The 17,261-nt window shown below is 40.1% G+C and overlaps 1 protein-coding gene across 2 annotated transcripts in view; it reads left to right on the top strand.

The window, feature by feature from the left end:
• The window catches only part of bach2b (BTB and CNC homology 1, basic leucine zipper transcription factor 2b), a 68,596-nt gene continuing 51,335 nt past the window's right edge, over positions 1-17,261 (top strand). The window contains exon 1 of one of the 2 annotated variants that reach the window (XM_042095463.1): positions 1-322. Coding sequence is in view for 1 of the 2 variants with exons in the window: in XM_042095461.1 (XP_041951395.1) it covers positions 12,601-12,615 (15 nt within the window). In the remaining variant the exon portion in view is untranslated. Of the gene's footprint in view, positions 323-12,513; positions 12,616-17,261 lie in introns of those variants that run through there. The other variant, XM_042095461.1, reaches the window with a different exon arrangement.

Raw genomic sequence — 17,261 nt, 5'->3', positions numbered from 1 at the left:
ACGTCAGTGCGCGAATGTCAACAATGTAGCGATTGAGAGTAGGCGTTCCATTCGAGTGTAACAAACAGCGAAGACGGAGCAGCACGCTGAACTGGATCACCACACACACTGACATTAGCTGGAGAAGAACAACAGTTTTATAACCACAAACTTCCTTTCCCCCTCCAAAAAAAGAGAAATAGCTGCACAGTGTATCGCAAACGTGATTTCCCTGCAGCCCGGGGGCTTTAGGAAACTGCAAGGAAGTCATCATGTGAAAAACATTTATTTGCTAAACGGACAAAAGGGCTGGATTACAAGGGGAAAAAAACGAAAGTTTAAGGTGAGCTGCATGCATAACCTAACATTTGTGTTGAAACGATTTCTGTGCCGCTTAATTGTACAATTTATTGGCTGCTCTCACTCGCGTAAATGTGCGATTTGTAATGTCAGTCAACGGTGCCCCAAAACTTGCTTGGAGAGCTATTATAATGCTAATGCTATAGATTTTGATAGTTGGGTTTTGCGTAAATATCTAATGGACTTCGAAACAACATGCTTGTTTCCGTTCTGAAACAAAACGTGTTTGTGTTTGTTGTCGGCGTGAATATCACACACGGTTTGAGAACGTTACGTTAGGATGCCACATCCTGTTATGCTGTTAGTGGCAATCGTGTGCGCTCCCTTTGAGTGTTTTGCAAGTTGGATGCATTGAGATCCCGGAGGAGGAGTCGCGTCGTAGTGTGGGGGTCAGGCATGGCTCTTGTTTTCAGTGAGATAAAAGAAGCTGTCACTTGCAGAGGCCTTGACCGATCAAGGGGGCCATGGCAAAGGCAAAGAGCCCCATATCCCAAATCACTTGAAGATTGTCATGAATGTAAGCGGAGATGAATTGCATATATGAATAATGTTCTTAATGACACGTGGAATTTGAATTTGAGCTACTCGATCTATTGGCGTGTATTTGAAAGTGATTAAAATAATATTTTCGATTATAGTTTCAGTGGTCCCCATTTATATGGAAGTGTATTTCTATTTGATTGGCTACGTTTCAACAACCATTTGCTGAGACTTCCAACGTGAATACTAACCCAGTAATCCTTGAGAGTAAAACAGTTCGTTTGAATGTAGCATCGTGGAGGAGAGGGAGAGCGCGGATGGGTCATAGCGCAACGCCAAACCTGCCAATGGTCATAGCAGCCCTTGCTTTAGCCCACAATCCGCCAATTAATCCACGTAAAATCAGCAAAAAATATTTGCTGTGTAAGGAACTGGAGCCTTATTTGGTCCAGCAGCCAATGCAAACGCCTCGATAGCCTAAGGGTGCCATTTAAAGAACTAGAGTCCTTATTTCATTGATACCTCTCCTATGTACCCTCATTTCTTTCTAAATAAACATTGTTGTTTGCGAAGCCTATATTAACTTGCGTATTTGTTGACCAAATCTAAGCATTTGCCTTAATTCAGCAGTACTTATCTTGTGACAATAAATGATAGGATACGTAGCGGTTTTAGAGCGTGTTCGTTCAAGTGGTTATATCCTCTTGGTGAAGATTGCCGTCGTTGTAAATGTTTTATTACAATACAGTGTGAAAGTTTGTATAATTGTCTGGGAGGGTTGGGCTAATGAGTGCATTTTGGTTGGTGAGTAGTGGGGCACATGTATGTATGTGAGCATATTTTGTAATGAATGACTTGGCTAAATGCTTTGTCTTGGAATCACCACTGCTGCCTGTCCACATGAACATAAATGCATAGTTCTTCGCCCACATATTCGCTCTCCAAATATAAACCAACCGCGTAAAATGCACATTTCTGTCATTAAGAAATCATTGCTGTCTATTGTGTTACAGACTAGGCTATGTTGTGAATATGCTTCTGTGAATATGCTTCTGCCATATGACATGATCATGACAGGACCTTTGTCTTTGCAAATATAATTTAACACTTTGACTCTATAGTGCATGTGACAGTCTGTTTCGTCGAGGATTGAAATGGAATTTCTAAAATATTCGCGCTCCTGCTCTGAATGATGCTGTCATTTCAAATGCGGTGATACAGCAGTTTGTGCAGGAACATCAACTGCACCTTGTAGAGAGCTAGAGTGAGACAGACATTCCTTTGTCTAATGCTGATGAGGACGGAACTGAGCCGCCAATTTCGTGCTTTCTCATCGATGATGAAATATGACATGAATATGCACAAACAATCACCAGGCATTGTCTGGAAACAAATGGTCAGATATATTGGGTGTAATTGACGGGAAAAAACTATTTTCATATGGGTTGGCTTTTTCAACTGTCATCCCTCTTTCATCACTGTTGTGTTGTTTTGCGCTACCGATTGTAAAAGGAAAAGGAAATACTTTCGTAAAATCCTACAAAATAATGGGCTACCGGCCGATGTTTTAGAGTTGGGTGTCGCTATAGGTTCATTATGTAGACTAATAGTTCAAATAAGTCTCGATGTAGTAACTATACATGCTTGGTCTCATGCTGCAGATCAGACGCCATTGTTTTATACGTTAAGCGCCAATGCCTATACATTTGACTCATGTGCACGGTGATCATCATATCCCCATATATGAGAGCCGAGCGCAAGCTCTTGCGGAAAATGTATTTATTTGCCGATACATTTCCTCCACGAAAGCTTCATTTTAAGTTACCTTTAATATAGTAAATTATTATAGTGTTTTGATGGAGCTTTGTCATAGCATGACGCGGGAGAGCTGGATTTCGGTGACGCATAGGTTTTTCTCATCGCTAGCTGTTGACAAAACCTTTATAAAGCATGGGCAATGTAGAACAAAGCATGAGCTTATGAAATTGAATGTTTAAATCGGTAACACCCGTTAGAATATCGGCAGATGTACAAACTACCTATAATAGATTTATTTTATTCTATTTTTTTATATATTGAAATAAAAATATACATTTTGTTTAGTTTGTGAACATGGATGTGTTTGTGTTATTTTAGAATAAGCATTTGATGGTAACCGGACAGTCATTTAAAACTAGTTAAAGTCTAATGTAATTTATTTCCATAGACTATAGTAGTTTCCATTCATAATCAAGTTGTCCTGTAAATCAATTAATCAATTGAATCAATCTCATAATCATAGAAATGATTACCAAACATGTCAAGTCTACTCATCTTTTTTCCCCCAAGCGGAAACACAATGAAAGGAATTGATAAATAGAGATTTGCAGGCCACCTATGGATGCCATTGTCTCGGTGAGATGGCAAAAAAAAAAAAGATGTTTTGGATACCAGTGTGCTCAGATGTTGAAGGGTAATGAACATCATTTTGGCCCATTTGAATAACCCCACCAGTGAAACCTCTACATTTCTAATAAGAGCCTCGGGTATAAAAACATGTTCCCATAGCTCTCCCACGTCAGCACAAAGGCATGCTTGACACGGCTCCAGTGTGTGTGTGAGGCAAAGAGGGGAGCCTCTGCTGGGAGGGGAGCTGAGATCCTGAAGGTTCAGGCAAGCCTTTTGTTTTCCCACTCCACTTTCAGTGTCTTAGGCACTGCTGATGCTTGCTGGCATTATCGGTCACTGTGGGAAATCAAACAGGCATTATCGCGCCAGGACCAGCTCTGTGGCTGCACAAAGACAAAAAAAAAAAAGAGAAAAGTCGGTCCTCAAAGCAGCCATGTACAGTAAATTGAAAATGAGCCAAAAATAATCTCCATGAAAAATGCCAAGGGCTCGGAGAGAAAAGGCTGATGCTGTTGTGAGAGAAAAGGGGGGGAAGGCTGATGCTGTTGTGCTGTGCTATTTCAATTCTTCTTCCTCGCCTTCCTTTATTGTTTCCTCAGCCAGAGTAGAAATCTCCCATTAGTGGTGCGAGATGATCTGCTATCATTATCCACAGGAGCAACTCCATCGGCTCAGAGGGCTCAGAGCCCTGTAGGACTGAGTCAGCTCCCTGGCTGAGCAGCAACCCGCACACACACACACACACGCACACACACACGCACACACACGCAAACACACACACACACACACACACATACACACACACACAGCGAGTGCTCATTAGAAGCCCATCCTGTGGTCATCCATTACTTTTTAATTGTGTAAAAAAAACTTTAAGAAGGCATTGGCACAGTAAGTTCTGTACATATGGTCTAAATTGTGCCCTTAGAGCAGGAACAACAACAGCACCACTAGGATGGCTGTGTTACACGGGCATCACCATCATCTGTGAAAAAGAGGAGAAGCCAGAGCAAGCACTTTGTGAAGTGTCACATATGATACCTCCCCCTCTGTTTGAGGCACATCACCCTTCGTTCTGCTAAAAGATTTCTTTAGGAGCTAATCTTGACAGGAAGAGCTAGACATGTTGTTGTGCTAAGGGGCGATATAGCATGTGCCTTGTTGTGCTAAGGGGCGATATAGCATGTGCCTTGAAGTGAGCTCTTCCTCCCAGAGGTGCCTAAGCTGAGCAGCGTGGTAAACACAGCGCAGCTGCTGTTTAGACACAGTGAACCCCGCTCACAAAGCTGGCCAGACCAGGAGGGCTCTGGAAACACAGGCGGCCCAGCCAAGGAGAAGCACTCAGCCTCCTCAAGTATCACTTCTAGAGTGGAGGCCCTCTCTGGCTAGCCATGACACAGAGCAATATCATATGAAGACATTTGTGTCCTCTCGTCTGAGTTTCATGTTCAATTATGCCATCTTCACCACCCTGACATTTGAGGAAGTGTAATGTGTTTGTTATGAAATGTGTAGGTTTTCACTGAACATTCTTTAACTTGTGTAATGTATGTGTGATGGTATTTTCACTGTTCCCCAATCAGAGGGTAATGAATGATAAACTTAAAGCATTTTCATCCCATTTATGATTAACATAGTGAATTGGGATGCGATAGCTACAGTATGTCTGATTACAGCCAGCACATTCAATGTGTGTGGTCCCTTTTTGTTGTGATGTGTGCAACGAACGCAAAGACCTTTTTTAAGCATCTTCTGGGAAAATGGCGTTGCAGGAACCACATCAAGTGCGTTGGCTGCCCGTGCTATGTTCAGTTCCTGTCTGCCATATCCAGCTGTCGATGCTTTACTATTTCATTCTAGAAGACTTTAGAAATTCTGATTGTTTTCATATGTCATTAGATGCTTTTCAAAAGCCTTTCAAAGTCACTTAGAGCATTCTCCTTAGGGGATTAAAGACTATGCCTAGGCCATAAGGCTTCCACGTGCTCTTGTCGGATCGCTACTGGCAAGGTACAGGTGCATATCTCAGTGTATTAAAATGTGTGGTGAAATTGAATAGTTACAGTAAAAGTAATAGCAGAACCACCACATACAAATCACCTCATTTTTGTTGAATATGGGGGCTTTTTCTGTCTGAGTTCATAAATAAATAAAAAAGATTGGGAGACTGAAATTGGACTCACGCCATCTGTCCCTGTTACTCCGCACTTGCTGAGTCAGCTGTGGAGCTCAACTCCATTGACTGCAATCCCACCTTTCTACTCTAACTGCAGAGCTTTAAATTAATTATTAATAATTTAACTCATGATTTGGGATTTATTTGTAAAGAAGTTGTTTAGTTTTAAGCAGAATGAAGCTTGCAACTAAAGCAGTTCTCTGAAGAGTTTTTCGCCCTGTGACAGTAACAAACCACCATGACACGTGGTCTGAGTTGGGGTTGCAGAATCATGCAGTGATCAGCAATCTCCAATACTGGAATGCAGTGTCAAGACTTTCCTCTTCATCATGCTGTCAGATCTGTCTGTCTGTCTGTCTGTGTTCTTCTTCTTGTTTCTACTACTACCACTACTACTACTACTACTACCACCACTATTACTACTACTGCTACTACTACCACCACTATTACTACTACTGCTACTACTACTGTACTAACTTGCTACTAAGTTACTTATTGTTCTTCTCCATATTCCTTTATCTTTGTCTCTTTTTTAATCAATCCCTGTAAATGTTTGTTGATGTGACCTATGTGGCATGAGCAGTGCTGTTCCTCCAGCAAAGGGGCTGGTAAGCAAGACAGCAGGATGACTGTATGTGGGACAAGGAAGGCTCGAGGCAGTGCACCCCTCATCACATGCACACACAAACACACAGAGAGAGAGAGAGAGAGAGAGAGAGAGACATGGACATACAAACTTGAGTACAGACCTAAGGAAACCTGCAAGCAAGTGCTTGGGTGTCACTGGCTTCAGTCGGTACAGATGACTCACTTACAGAGCTGCATGTCAATATTGGGTTCAGTCTAAATATAACCTACACAGTCTGTGGGTTACAGAGGCAGAGATCATTACAGCCAGTGTTGGAAAATAGATGTTGTCCATCATGTTGATGAAAAAAGGAAAGTATGTTGCTGCTGGGTGTTAATGAAAACTAACAAGAGGTATAGAGCTCCACAAATTCAAAATATTGATGGAAGAGTATGGTTATATGTTTATGTTTATGGTATTTTGCATAAGTGTTTGTCAAAAGTGACTTACAGTATAAACACTACATTGTTAGTTTAAATACATTTTTACAGTTAATGAATGATAGTTGTGTTCCTTCAGGGTGCTGTCACTTTTTCAGTTAAAAGATTTAGAAATAAAAAAATTTCAGGTAATTCTTTTTTCTTTCACTTAAGATGCGTCACAGCAACACTTTGTTGAGGCCTATCCCAGGTGAACATACCACAGCCATGCAGTCAGTGTCTCCAGGCTAGTCTGTCTGCCAGAGAATTACTTCAAAATGTTGAAGTCAAGAATTTCAATTCTTGGTATTTCTGTACCTTGGCAATCAACGGTATCACCGTATTCCTCTCGTTTATGCCAACAATAATTCTTTCCCAAAAATATGGACGTTTTTCCATGCTCCTGAAGCCATATTGGATTACAGAGTTTGGTATTGCTCGGCTGTAATTTAAAACAGTATTGGTCAAAAGCCTGAATGAACAGAGTCCCAGGTTTGCTTAAGAGCCTGATGTTTCCTGCCAAGGTCATTTTCTTTTCCCCTTTCCCAGTTTTTTCTTTCCAAAGGGGATGGGAAAGAAGGAGTAGCAGTCAGTCAAGTACACGAGAGTGGAAGGTATTTAAAACAATCAGCGGATTCCTAGTAAGAGGGTGAGATCATTGTTTTACAGAAAGGCAGGGGGAAGGGAGGGCACAAGGAAAGGACTGAGAGAGCGAGAGAGGGGGGGGGGGGGGTGAGCAAGAGCTAGGATGACCCCATGGCAGGCTGATGTTGTCATTTTGCCAGAAAATGGGCAGAATGAACTCTGAGGTAACACATTTAGTTCTCTAAAGTCAGAACTCTGAGGTAACACATTTAGCTCTCTCTGAAGTCAGAACTCTGCCTAGATGGAATTCTTGTTGGATTTATTTGTATAGCCTTGTACACCAGTGATGTTTACTGGAAATAAAATTAAAAAATGTGCATAATGAATGATGTCAACACTGAGCATATGAAAAACATCAGTGGAAGTTGAATGCTTCATGAATAATGATGAAAACTAACAAGCTCTTTCTCCAGACAGAATAAACAAGCCACTACTGTCACTTGTTTACAGTATAAGGTACAATTGTATGTGAATGTTGCTTTTTATCTTAAATAGATCATATAAAAATGTATTTTAAAGGCCTTTTGGAATAGTTGATTATATACAATAATATATTTATACAATAATATATTTCAGTGATTTTGTGAATGTAAGTCTTATGAATGGATCAAGGTAAAAAAAAAACAGTGGTGTAGACTATAAAATATCGTTGAATTTTGATAATTGTTTGTGCAATTAGAAGCAATGGGTCGTGAAAGTGAAAAACAAGTACAATGTGTGGTTTTGCTAGTTGCAGCTGAGAATGGGTTGAGAGTTCTTATGTTGTGAGTGTGGGAGTACGTGTGGTGTGCACACGTTCATGCGTGTGTATGCGTGTGTGTGGGTGTGTGGGTGTCTGTATTTTGATGTGGCTGGAATGGGGGTGGGGTGGGTGGTTTGAATCCTGTGAGACTTGCACAGGTGGTGGAGAGGAAAGGAAAGGTGGGCGTGGAGGAGCAGGGGCATATTGCCCACTTCCTGTATCTTAGCAGTAATGTATGCTAACCTGTTGGCTCAATAAAAGATCAACAGCTTTTTACTGTTGCACGTGAGACTCTCATTGGTTGATGCACATAAGATGTGGTTTACAGAGATTTTTTTTCCATTTTCTCAACAGCAAAATGTAACAGCTTAACAACCAAGAATTGCTCTAAATTATTCAAACAGTGCATCAGTTACTTCCAGAAAAGTTGTTAGAGGTGTATTTTTAGGGCAGGGACTGCTGAATTCCAACCTAAAATGGTCACACTACCCACTAGGGCCATTTACATTTTGTTGGGAGAAACACCTGTTTTAATGTACAGGCTGTTATATATTTAAATCTTCGTACATGCATATAATAAATCTGTCCAGGCGTTGGAATGGATGGAAAACATTATGCATGGTGTTGCAAAATCCTGCTTTTCAGTTTCACGTTTGGTACATTTCTAGTGTTGCAGAAGCTTTTCCAAAACATGGCAGTGGTTATTTGAATGGGTACCTAGCGGAAATGAGGTGCAAGCACTTCTTCAAAACTGCTTAATGCCGTTTCCTGAACTGCTGGAAGTCTTTGCAGTTTCTGAATGGACTCCCACATGTTGTCGGTCCGGCTCCATTTTAGCTGGAGGGAGGGCAGGAGATTTATCTCTTAATTGATAGGGGAGAGAGTACACAGCACACTGTCTGACCTAGACAGCTTTATGTACCTGCAGTCATGTGAGGGCCATCTATTCTATGTTTCGGTGGTTGGGTCATGAAGGACAAGGGCTTCAGGGTCACTGAGTGCATTTCAACCATCTCAGAGATTTTCAAAACCAGCAGTTTTTTAGGGAAGATTCTTAATGTAATACAGCTGATCCCTTTTATAGGAATTCACATTTTTAATTTATTGATGAGCTTTTTCCTTTTATTTGGACAACACATTCTTTCCAGTCAGCTATTTCTTAATGGAGTTATGCAGCTTTAGTTGCTGTTGTCCCTGTTCAGTGGAATCACGGAAATTCTGGCTCATATCAAAATGTTCCACCATGAAATGCGCAGGAAACTTAGTTTGAGCCATTTTAAAGCAGGTCTTGGCATTCTGTCATTCAATTCTATACCTAATGCTAATCTTAAAACATGCTATTCTTCAAATCAAGTAACCTAATGTTATGGACACCTTATTATGGTTGCCCACCTGGATGGAGCATGACAAATATATTTTCTTTAAGACACTTAAAACCATATGCACAACAATGTCTCCAGAACACAATTGGGAAAATATCCTATAATTTATTATCTCAAGTTAATGAAATGTAATCCACTGGCTCAAATAGGTCAGAGATTATTTAGACACATTGTTTGTTTACAAAGACAACACATCCTGCAAACCCGCCATGACCTTTCTTTGAGTGTTGAAATGACAAAAAGGGGAAAAACTTGTTCAGACAACTCAATGGTATTGCTACAGGTATTTTTGTTGAGGGGCATAAATCATGTTGACCAGACGATGGTGGTGCTTGGTGATGCTTGGATGGTTGCATGCTTGTATATAACTAATATCATTTAACTAAATTACATTTTTACCAAATTGTTAACATATAAGTCTTTATTTTTAAAATAAAGTTTTGCTTATCATGTGAAGCATGTGTGATATATGATTTTTAAAATATTATTTTTACTAAAAATGTGTAATTATAATCCATACAATTTAATCATAATCATAAAATAAAAGAAATAATTACAGAAAGATATTGCTATCCATTCACAAGGATCAAAACAACACCAACTATAGTTAAAAAACTGCTAGATTTACTTGATTTACTATGATGAAATGGTAACACTTTATAATAACTACACACAATTCATTATTTATTAAGCCTTTGTTATTTATTAGTTAATGGTTTGTTCATCATTAGTAATTTCTAATTTATCATCAGTAAAGCATTTTTTCACACAGTTATAAATAGTTTGTTCATAGTAAATAAGCCTATATCTTAAATATGTTTATACATTATTGTTAATACTTTATGCAATAATATGTTTTTGATTAAGAATAGAGGTCTTTATTGTCCACTACTGTGGAAATTCGTCTTTGGCCTCACAAACATGTAACACACACAAGCAAGACTACACAACAGGTACAACATAAAGCAGACACATTTCCATTATTTAACAGTTGTTACATACACATGCACTAATGATCAGTTAGGGTGAGGATACATATTTTATAAACAACTTCCTAATACTATAATTAATAATTAACTCAGGAGTTACAAGTGGTTAGTTAATGATATTTTGTGAGCTCATCTAAAGTGAGGACGTTTTATGCCTTGCAACACATTTACAAATGAGTTATAAAGTTTACACTTGCATTTATTCATTTAGCCGACACTTTCACCCAAAGCAACTTACACGTGTCAATGAAATTAAAGGGCAAGGCCACATTGGTTGAACCCCCAACTTTATGGGTTACTGCATGTTAACCCGGCTCCCTATCCACTACACTACCTCTGCCCAGTGGTATTACAACAGTCAATTCAAAAATATAATATAGATATGCGTGTTTACTATGAACAAACCATTTTTAACTGTGTGTAAACATGATTTACAGAGGAGAATTAATGTAGGAATAATGCTTTACAAATGAAGAATACAGCATTTAGGTGGGCCAAGGTAGTGTAGTGGATAAGGAGCTGGACTAGCATGAAAAGTTGGGGGTTCGATTCCCGGTGTATATTATTGCATAATTTAAGTATTAACAATAATTCATAAACATATTTTAGAAATAGGCTTATTTACTATGAACAAACCATTTATAACTGTGTATACAAATACTTTATTTATGAGAATTAACATAGGAACAATGCTTTACAAATGATGAACAAAGCATTTTGTAATAGTTTGCAACTGGTTTATAATAAGAAAATGATTTCATTATAAGTGGTTGTTTCATTACTTATTATAAAGTAAATTATTTTACTTATTTTACTAATTTACTTATTATAAAGTATAAATCATGTACTTACAAACATATTTTTTGGATAGGCTTATTTACTATGAACAAACCATTTATAATTGTGTGAACAAATGCTTTACTGATGATAAATTATGTATGAACAAGAAATTACTAATGATGAACAAACCATTAACTAATAAGTAACAAAGGCTTAATAAATGATGAATTGTGTGTAGTTATTATAAAGTGTTACAGATGAAATTAATGAAATGTCTAGAATAAGTCCAGTATTTCCCTTTCGGTTTACAAAATTGATTCATGCCGTGGTTACCCAATTTGATCAAGTAATTTCAATGAAATTGAAGTTTACATGAAATATTCATGTAATTCCAATGTCATTGTGTTATACAGATGCATGTACTGAAAGTAGGCTTTCAGATAGTATTGCAACATCAATGTTAAAGGAAGATCATTTTGATATTAAAGACTTCAAGATGAAGTCTTAAAATGAAAGATGCTGAATATGTTGTGCCACAGTATTCAGAAGCCTTAAAATTCATTGAAGTTGAAAACGTGCCATGGAGCCACTGATGCGTTGTGCATGCTCAATATCTACCACACTCATGGTTCATCTCAAACTTTCAAGATTCCAAATCTTCCAAATTCTCAGTTCCAAACTCAGTATTTTTCCAAAGGCTCATAGGAACACAATGAAATGGTAACACCAAGGTATCCCATGGGTCCTTTTCCCTAACTGGTATGCTTCACAATGATCTTACATGATTCTATTGGATAAATTAATTGCTGTGGCAAAATATGTCAGTTCAACACAATAACATTGTATTTGAAAGAATACATGAGTTTGTTTAATTTCATGTTTTGTGGTTTAGTATCTGTGACAAAAGCTCTTTTCCATTTCCTTCCCAGTATGTTTACCTTACGCGATTCAATTAGAAACATGGAATGCTCGATTAGAATGACTATTTGAACACAATAAGGTTGTGTTTCATTAAAAACTAAACTGTAATTGTAATTGTAACGTAATATGGTTTGATAAATTGGACAGCCCTGTGTTTTTGACAGTGTGGTTGTTGAGGTGGCAACCATTTTGTAAATTGTGTCAATGAATAGTCTTTTAAGGAATTTATTACAGCTTGAGTACAGCCTAAGTGGATCTGATAGATGAAAGATATTTGATCATACTGTATGTTCATCATTTAAGGGAAACAGAGGCTAGATGTATCACCATGCACATAAATGTAAACCCTGTTTTAGCTCACAGGTTAAATTTCTTTTTGGTGGTGATAGCAGATAATCGGCGATTTTTTGTGTGTCTTTTGTGTGCTGAGACTGTGGCAGAGAGTATTGTTAGAAAATGAAATAGAGGAAGTAGGGGTACGTGTGCTGGGTTCCTAAGGCGTGGTGATTGAGAACCTTGTGCCAGTGATGCAGCAGAGCCTTCCTGTTTGAGGGAGTCCAAAACACCCCCACCCCAATAAACTGCCAATCACATAGTGGAGCTGCTTGTGTACCTGCACATGCGTAGCAATCCCACACGTTCTTTGGAGTCACAAAGCATGCTAGAGCTGCCGGCTCTGACATTTAGGCATCACTCACTCCCTGTCACAAAATGGACCAGATAACTGTGAGTGCTATTCTTTCATTCCAATTGAAATGTACTTTTCACGCCTTCGACCTCATGCTGTCTTTGTAAATTGTTAATAAAATGTGACTTTATGAGCCCTGAAGTGGATAAAGTGCTGTAGTCAGATGCACATTATAATGTCTATTGTATGATTCTTCAAGTTGTTTTGTCTGGGCCTTGTCTGACGGGATAAAAAACTGCCTTGTGACATGCAAGTACTTCTCACTGAAGGATTTCATCTCTGAACATTTACTTTTTAGTGTATTTCCACTTATAAATATTTTACGAAGGAAATCAAGCTTCCTTTGTAACTTCCTCTGCAGGTGGTCGCATTTGTCATATTAACGCTGTAAGGGGTGAATAATTTAGAGATGGAACATAATAATATCTCAGTAGGCCTAGATCTTAATCGGCTACTTTTGCCAGTTTAGACTCTTCAATAGTTTATCCTTATCCACTTCAAAGAGTTTAATCTTGTAACCCAAGCATTGAATTTTTGCTGCCTGAGATCCAAATCCAGAAATAACTGCCAATTGAACTGAAACACAGTCAGTATTTCTTTTCAGAGACTTTCATGTAAAAGCTGGACTCTTGGGATTTCTCTATGAATGGTTTCACGTGGACAGTGTATGTATATAAAGTCAAGACTCATATCCCCTTCTTCATTAGTAGCCTATTAAGAGCACAAAAGAAAGCTCTGTCTGGCTGTCGTTAGTCTCATAGTCAAAGTCTGTGGCTTAGGGTTAATACTGGAGCTTAATGCCTCCATAGCTGGTATAGTAGACGTGTGGAGGCTCAGCTGTGACCGTGTAGAAGAAAGCACTCTGTGTAGGACCGGTCAAAAGTGCAGGGACTGGACGAATTCTGGATCACTGTTGTTTTTTTTTTTTTATTGTCTGATTTCAAATCAGTCTTGGGTTGTTTGTATTGATTTGGGTCCCACACTAAAGATCCTGCTCCTGATCTGAGCATTAGAAGTAACTTAGTAACCTTAGATAATGTGCTGTGTCGACCTACACATGTGATGAAGATCTGACACAGCTACCATCACAACTGAGCATGCTGACAATTAAACATGAATTGAATATATGGCCTAATTTGTGCATCTTAATATCATTTGAAGAAAATAAAAAATAAATTACTTTCTAATACCACTCCAGTAAATTAGACATTAATGAGTTATATATATATATATATATATATATATATATATATATATATATATATATATATATATATATATATTTTAAAAACAAACAAAAAAATGCTGATGAATTAAAAAGAGCAAAATGAGTGAAGGAATATGGACTCCAGCAGTTTGTCCGTCCTGAGTTAACCTCACTGATGGCCTCCATCTGGCAGGAGATTCCTTTATTGCTTATGAGCCATGTGATTCCAACGCCTGTCTGATACGCCAGACATGGCATGCCTTTTGACTTGTTTGAATCTCAGCAACTGCATGAACTGTACAGGCAGTCTACGCAGTTGGACTCCCATGATGCACCTCTTGGTTTTTCTGCATGCGGGGAGCGCAGTGAAAGAGGCCATTGTCTCTGTCTCTCTGAGGCATGTTGCATGCACTTATAACTCTGAGTGGGAAGACATTCTGTCCATTATACGTGTGGAATGTCTTTGAATAAATGGATTGAGTAGTAAGCTGTCTTCAAATGTGTGTACAGTGTAAGACATCTATTATCTCACAAACATACTAATCATTTAAAAAAGAATTTGTTTTGGAAGAAATAGTTTGTCATAATAGAAGAGGTGATCATTGGTGCATGTGCTGAATGTGTTTAAGGGTTTGAAAAGATACATATACGTTTTGATGTGTTTTCGCAGGGACAAAAGCATTGGGTTCTCATTAAAACGGACTAAGATGATCTGCTGTATTTCTCATTTTCTCCCATGTCTTGAAGAAAAGGCTTTTTATAAAGCATGAGTCAGTCTTCCTCGTTTGTGGGCCTGAGAATAACTAGAACTATAAAGGACCACCTCCAGAGCATGATTCACATGCCTGATCCATTGAATCAAGTCTTCCGCCAAATCCCTGAGAAAAAGGAAAACAAGTGGCATTCAGGTCTCTCTTTTGCTCGGGGCCTTTCTCCCCAGTGAAAAGCCATTGATTGATTATGCCACACAAGGAAAGAGTTCCTCTTCTCCAGCAGGGATTCTCCGTGTATGATGTAATGTTTTGATGTTCACAAAACTTGTGAAATCACTATTACAAAAAGGACACAGTGAATGTTTTTTTTATATGCAAATGCAAAGTTACTGCTGTTGCGTTTCTTTTTTTTTTTTCAGCAAGTGCTACAGTCACATTCTGTGGCTTATAAAACACAGGATTTTGTAATAGCATGTGGTATTTATAATTTAGTCAAGAAGTGTATTCACATTTCAAAATGTGTTATACACACTGTTGACATGTTCACTGCCTTGCCCTTTTGGACATTTCTAATGTACACATTCAGCTAATGGTACCCAGGTGGCGTGTTGGTCCTGTAGAATAGGAGGGAGATGACAGCATCTTGTTGGGGTGCGGTAATAAGTGTGTTGTGGTCGCTTGAGTCCGTGCTTTCTCCACAGGGCTGTAAAATGAGCGCAGTGCATGGAGGTCATAAAACCCCTTTCGCATCCGTCTGGCTAAGGCCTATTTTTAACCATGCTGTATCACATATCGCCTCTCGCCATTTCTGTCTTTTGTTAGGTGAGAGGAGGATATTTCCAGGGTGCGCTCAGGTAGCCTGCAAGAGCAGATGAGCTCTGCCACATGCTGCAGGAAGTTTTTGATTGGGTTGGTGATTTCAGCCCCTCTCTGTGTGTGTGTGTGGGAGGAGGGGGGGGGGATTGCAGGTGGATGGTACACCTGTGCTGGACGCAGAATGTAAAGGGCTGCAGGTCAGAGGTAGGCTTATCCTCAGCAGCTCCATGGACCACAGGTAGGCCGCTGCCCTTCTCCCACAGCTGCCGTCAAGAGTCCAGATAGGAACCAGATGGCAGACTGGAACACCCGTGCAGACCTCTTAAGAGCCAAACATATGGTAAACAGTTAAAAACTATTTTAAAGGAACACCAAGCAGCATAGCTAGCAATAGCTGCATATGTGCTAGCGCAGGCCTATGCTCAGAAAGAGTTACACTGATTATAGTGACTTGGTGTCAGACTGTCCGCAGTTCTTTCCTGGCTTCTATATGTCTCAGTGCTTTTGTTTGGGTTGGAGTTATTTTCACTCCAGTATAGCAGCAGCACTGAGACTAGGTTATTATGTCCTGCAATGAATGTGAAAAAAAGGCGTGAGTGCGTGAAGGAGTCAGTGAGTGTGGGAGATGAGTGGAAGCAAAGGAATTCCCACTCAGCCCGCCACTTGGATTCATTTGTATTCTCCAGCCCAGCCACCACCCCCCCCCCCCCTTTTTCCTTGTCCATTCTCTCTCACGGTTGGGAAAGGGGGAAGCTTGTTTCTGGAATGTGGGTCTGTGAACCGTGCCTGGCATTAGAACATCTTTGTTCCCAAAAAGGGGGTCTGCTGCGGAGACGCAGTGGTCAGTTATCGGGGAGCAGGGGGTGGGGGTGAGAGTGGGGTTGGGGGTGGAGGGTGGAGGGGGGGGGGCTGCTGGGTTCATTCATCTGCCTGTCATGGGCCCCCACTTTCTTTTATTTTTAGCCAAATCCATCAGGGCTGACAAGCGGGTAATGTGAGCCAGTGCGAGGGCAGTGCTCCAGGTTCCCCCCTCCACAAAGTCATTCTTCTCCTCCCTCCCTAGGAAGGCTGTGGACTTAGCCCTACTCCAGGCACAGGGATTTGTTGAGTCATGTGAGATCATGTACACAGAGACACTAGCAGAGTGCGATGAGGGGGCTCTCGGGGCCAAATGGGATGGGCATGTAGAGTGTGTGTGTGGTGGGAGGGTGGGGGGTGTTGAGGGCCGGGGTGGGACAGGGGTTGTGAAATCTGCTCGCAGGCTGGGAGACGGTGGAACGCTCCCCAGTGAGCCTTGTATAAGGTAATGTCTGGTGAGCATGCAGGGGTGGGACGTGTGCAGAGATTTATTTTAACACACTGCTGGTGAGGGGCGGGCGGGAGGGCATGGCAAGCCAGCACGCCTCGGGAGCACAGTGCAGCGTCGGACAAGACAGGACTTTCTATTAGCCTAAACCAGAGCCGCTGAAAATCCACACAAAGAGGCAAGTCTGAGTCCTCGTTTAACCCCATTAACCTGCATGATCAGAATATGCGATTGCTTCTCACCGGGCGGTAAAGCAGCTACGGATGGATTGCCATCCAGTCAGGATCATAGTGGTTGGAGTAATCCCCCTGACACCAGCATGTTTTTAGTTCTGTGCCCAGTTGACCAATATGGATTTAACATGTCAGTTTGGCATTAGCATGTGCAGTTGTGTATTTGGCTAATACCCCAAAGGTGTTTTTTAATGCCATGTGACAGGTTGTCTAGTGTCACATTGCTATGGAGTGTTGGAACACTGGCATGCAGGTATCATGTTGTTTTGAAAACCACACTCGCTTGTGTTTGGGTTGTTAGTTTATATATGACTCAGCATTTATGGCTTTGCTCTTCCCCCCCACCCACCTTTAATGTATAGACAGACTGTGGCACTGTGCTCTGGTATGATCGAATATAAGAGAGAAT

This window comes from Alosa sapidissima, chromosome 6, assembly GCF_018492685.1.
Source record: "Alosa sapidissima isolate fAloSap1 chromosome 6, fAloSap1.pri, whole genome shotgun sequence".
NCBI classification, from domain to species: Eukaryota; Metazoa; Chordata; class Actinopteri; order Clupeiformes; family Clupeidae; genus Alosa; species Alosa sapidissima.
This window is presented reverse-complemented; position numbering and strand designations above follow the sequence as displayed.